Source organism: Saccostrea cucullata, unplaced genomic scaffold (assembly GCF_032062105.1).
Source record: "Saccostrea cucullata isolate Sc308-1 unplaced genomic scaffold, CSIRO_AGI_Scuc_v1 ctg4143, whole genome shotgun sequence".
Lineage (NCBI taxonomy): Eukaryota > Metazoa > Mollusca > Bivalvia > Ostreida > Ostreidae > Saccostrea > Saccostrea cuccullata.
In genome coordinates, this window is record NW_026931667.1 from 5,191 (window position 1) to 10,172 (window position 4,982).

At 33.9% G+C, this 4,982-nt stretch overlaps 1 protein-coding gene across 1 annotated transcript; it reads right to left on the reverse strand.

Moving 5' to 3' along the window:
• Window positions 1-2,431: 2,431 nt before the first annotated feature.
• LOC134233257 (uncharacterized) lies at window positions 2,432-3,712 on the reverse strand. The gene is made up of 3 exons (XM_062715240.1): window positions 3,709-3,712; window positions 3,184-3,388; window positions 2,432-3,122 (listed from the first exon to the last, which is right to left on the reverse strand). The coding sequence occupies exons 1-3, from the start codon at window positions 3,710-3,712 to the stop codon at window positions 2,432-2,434; spliced, it is 900 nt and encodes a 299-aa protein (XP_062571224.1).
• Between the last annotated feature and the right edge of the window lie 1,270 nt (window positions 3,713-4,982).

The window sequence follows — 4,982 nt, forward strand, 5'->3', positions numbered from 1 at the left end:
ATAAATCAATATTTTTCAAATTGAAAAATGTTAATATTCCAATACTTTGAATCAAAATCAAAATCAGTGCGTTTTTTGAAAAAAGGGATGCCTTGAAAATATTTTGAATTTACATACTCGGGTGAATCAAATTTTAAACAGAAAATCCTTTGTCACACTTTATCTTTTTCAATCATAATTTAACATGCGCAGTTTATTGTAGATATTCTGATTAATTATCGATTTCATATCTACTTGTCTCAATTTCAGAATTAAAAAAAAGATTATCTGCATCGATAATATTGATGAGAAACTATTCATATATGAGATATTTTTAAATGCTTACCAACAAAAAGAAAATTTTTCCCTTTGATAAGAAAATTTATAAATAGAGCAACCTAATGCTTATGGTATGTAGGTCTGTATCACGCCGCACAATTAAACAATACTATTTAACAACAATGATTTCAATTAGCATATAATTAATATTTCCTTTTTTAAGATTTAGATTAGGATTTAAAAAAAAAAATATTTTCTTTTTCTCCAGAAGTTTAAAAGTCATGAACTATTTTTTCACGGGTGAATCGATAAATCGATAAGCGTGCTATATGTCTGATAGTGTTTAACCTGGGTTTTCCTTTTTGTAATTTTAGAGCGGAACACACCGGTGGTGGATCCGAGGGGGGTTCAGGGGTTGCCGGAAAATGTCAGGAAGTCCACATTTTTCCCTGACCACTACTACGTCTGTGTATCTTATGATATTGTTAAACGATGAAAAAGTGAAAATGTGCTTCATAAGTAATAATTGATTTCATTACAACGTTTATTGGTAACGATCCACTAATAAAACTAATGTGTGAATAACTTTATTTATCCAATGTTTAACCCTTTATCCCGTTGATATAGCTCATGTGATATCGTTTTCATATCACACAGTTGTGACGTCACAGTGGATTTTGCGTTAGAGTGATGAAGTAAAATGAAATGGAGTCCTATATAAAAACAGTGTCAAACATTGTTCGTGGTTTAAAAAACATGGGATAAAAAGAATCTCAGATGATTTGTTGTTGGATATGATTTTTATCCAACTCGTTGCGTGTTTTATCCCCTCGCCAAGGCTCGGGGATAAAATCCACACAACTCGTTGGATAAAAATCATATCCAACTACAAATCATTCGAGATCCTATATATATCTCACTTCCATTCTCAAATACCGTGTCGTGTAGGGCTTCGGCATCAAAAGCAGGTTTTAGCTCAACTGGTCAGAGACGAGAAGAGCTTTTGCGTTAGTAATGCGTTCATCGTTCGTCCCTCTGTCTGTCCGTCTGTCTGTCTGTAAACAATTTTTCAAAATGGTACTACTCCTTCTACAGTTTTGATCTGATTTCAATATAACTTGGCACACAAGTAGATTACACTAAGATACATAATTTTATATTTGGGGTTTTGGTTTTGATGAAAGATGTTGCTCTGGTTACTAAAATATGGGTGTATTTCTGGTTACTAAAAATATGTGTGTATTTCTGTGAAATACTTTTAAAATGCTACTCTTTCTACGTTTTTGGTCAATATAACTTGGCACATAACTAGACTACACAATCTACATAATTTTGTGTATTGGTTTTCGATTTCGATAATTTCGGTGTTGCCGTGGTTACAAAAAATAGAAATTTCTTTGAAATAACTTTATAATTTACTCCTCCTACCACGTTGATCTAATTTCAATATAACTTGGCACACGAGAAGACTACACTAGGATACATAATTCAGTATATCGGTTTTTGATTACCATAAACGATGTTGCTGTGGTTACTAAAACTAGAAATTTATGTGAAATACTTTCAAAATGCTCTCCAAATACAATTTTAGTCTGATTATAATATAGTACATGTATAAGTAGACTACACTGAGATACATAATTCTCAATTTTGTGCTTTTGAGTTTGATGATTGATGTTGCCATGGTAACTAAAATTGAAAATTTTCATTGAAAGCTTCTCCTATAATTTTAGTCTTATTGCACTCTTGCCACAAAAAGAGACTAATCAGGGCTCATTCTTCTGTTTATTGCTTTTATAAAGTTTTCAGTCCCAACTGCTACTTTTCCTTTATTATAAGTACATACCAGTAGAGCTACAGTCTCGACAGAGACTTCTGGTTAGACTTGTCTAGAAAGCTGAGCAGTCTAGCACGCTGTTCATTTACTAGCTACTTTGCTAGAGACAGATTCCGTAGGTCAAGATATCACACATTATAAATATAAACAATATATCTAGCCACTCAGAGGGTTTCCTTCAATGTATTCAATATCAATCAATTTAAATGCATTTGTATGATATTATTTACTTTTAAATTCACAATTCATTCATAAGCCGATGAAACTTTATAAGAAGTAGATATATGTATTATCATATATCCCCAAGTTATTTTCAAAGATTTCTCTAGTTTGGTTTTACTGCAGATATCTGATTTTCTTCACTTGTCCTTCATCATATAGAGAAACATAGAGATTGTCATTTGTATCTATACACAGTCCCCATGGATTTCTCAGACCACAGTTTATGTAACGGAGGAACTGTCCATCCTGGTCTATGATGTGGACACACTCATTGCATTTATCAGCTGTGAGAATGTGACTCTGACTGTCTGTGGTGATTCCTAGTGGACTGAACGGTTTATTCTTTAAAGCAGGAGTATGTCCAGTGTACCTGAATCTAAGTCTTCCAGCCCGATTCACCACCACTACTAATCCAGCCTCACAGTCAGACACACAGATATCCAGGTTTCTGCTCTCGGTAATATGTCTCGTAGAAGGACCAGATGGATATAGAGGTTGGCCTTTATCATCAAACTGAATTGTTTGTTTTTCCGTGGAACCAGAGTAACGGACAATCTTTGATGGATTTAAGTCATCACTATCCATTAAAACTAGAAAATCTTCAGAGGTTGTGATGCAGACAACATGACGATTATATTTTGTTGTTAATCTAATCACCTCCTCTATCTCCTCATTCTTCACAATTTTCACAGTTCTGCACCGCCAATCAGTATAAACTAGATATCCACTTTTTGTCACTGCTATGTTAGCTGGTGTGTCTCTAGACTTAGTTGTGATTGACTTAAGTAACGGTCCCTGACCTATGCTGTAGAGTTTTATAATGTTGTCATATTGTCCAATTGTCCAAATCTTTTCATCACTCAGACAGGCCAAATTGCGAATGTTTGTAAATATCAGTGTCTATGGTGGTGACAGTCTCTGGTTCATCAAGCAGCTGTTTGACTGGAGGAACGGATCTAGCTTCTGGTGAGTTTTCTGTTGTCTTCAGGCTGTAGCCATGCTTTTTTGAAGTGAGGGAACTTGGTGACAAGGCTCCAAAGAATTTAGAAAGTTTAGCTCCTTGATTACTCCCTGGAGTAAATTTTAGTAAAGAGATGAATATTTTTTTTCTGGAAGATTTCTATGTCTATTTATATCTGATGTTACATTGAAAACTTTTGAAATGTCATTAGAATTGATAACAACATCAATTGAATTGATTTCATCTTTGATTTCATAAATGTTCTTGTTTATTTCATCCAGATGTTTCTGTAGAGTATGTATCTGTGTGTTTTTCATCTCATCAAATTCAGCTTTAAGTTTCTCGTCAAGTTTGTCAATTTCTCTGTGCCAGTCTTCTCCATGTTTTGTTATGGCTGTTGAGAGATCTCCATATGTCTTTTCTAACTCACCCATTCTGTTTTGTACATCAGAGGCAATGCCCTGGGAATTTGGGTAAATTGTGTCATTCAACTCAATTTGATCTTTGATGATCTCTTTTTTTTCTTCTCTAGAACTTGTAAAATTTTTAATAATTTATGACCCAAATGGTGATCTGAAATAAGACAGTTGGCACATACAGGGATGTCACATTCATGACAATACATTTCAAATCGCTCTTCGACTTGTAATGTAAACCCTGGATAAATGGGAGTGGATTTTTTAAGCTTGAATGAAACAATTTCATGTTTTTTGGATTCATCAGATACCATGAGTTCTCCCACACAGGCCTTACACAGGTTGAAAAGACATGTATCACAGTGCATCTGTACCACACCAGTCTCCCACAGGTCACATCGCAGCTAGGATAAGGCTGTCCGAAGGCTTAAATGTCTTAAAAATATACATTTCAATTTGAGCTAGATTTTAATTTCAATATGTTATCCTTGTTTGAAATTGCAGTCAACTTGAGATAACAGTTTAATAAGGTATTATAATAAAGCATTTCTGTGATGTCAGATGACTGTGTTGATCACGTGACGGACATTTTTGAAATGCTTTCATGTTGCACAAAAATCGCGTCGGCACAAGTGCATAACACAATTATTGTGTAAAGAAATATAATTAGTGATCCATGCTTTGTAAAAAGTGCTCGATAAATTAAAATTACCAACATACAATGTTTCAAACATAATTTTTTTTATATTGCTTGAATATATGCATATCGGACAAGCAAAAGGAATAGAGATATTTAAATATCAAATGTAACATTATTAAATCAAATGACATCGTGTAATAATTATGACAATGTCAAGTGATAATTATGACGTGATCAGAGAAGTTATTACAGTTTGAGCAGTTTAATTTTTTACGGGCAGCCTTATCCTAGCTGCGATCGCATCACGTCCTGGGCACTGGTACTGGGGTCCATGATCAAACAATGTCTTGTCTAATAAAAATATAATTAGTGATATTTGTAAATTATTGTCGACATAGAATGCAGCAATCAAATAGTAATTAAATCAAATGACATCACATAGAAAAAAAGATAAGCTGCGCGTGATTAGAGAAATGCCTAGCACGTACGTGTAAATTACACAACTGGTAAAATCCACCTTTGACGTCATCCTTTTGCTTGAGCACTTCATTACTTTTCAGGAATGGAGGGTTTTAAATTACATTGAAAACGAAATTCGTTATGTTCTTATTCTCCTTCCCATGTCTCTACTGAGGAAAAACTTTTTTT

Excerpts from the sequence above, each read along its gene's own strand:
- LOC134233257 (XM_062715240.1), bottom strand. Across the intron at positions 3,123-3,183 it reads AAACATTCGCAATTTGGCCT|CATAGGTCAGGGACCGTTAC; the intron begins GTCTGAGTGATG and ends AAAACTCTACAG.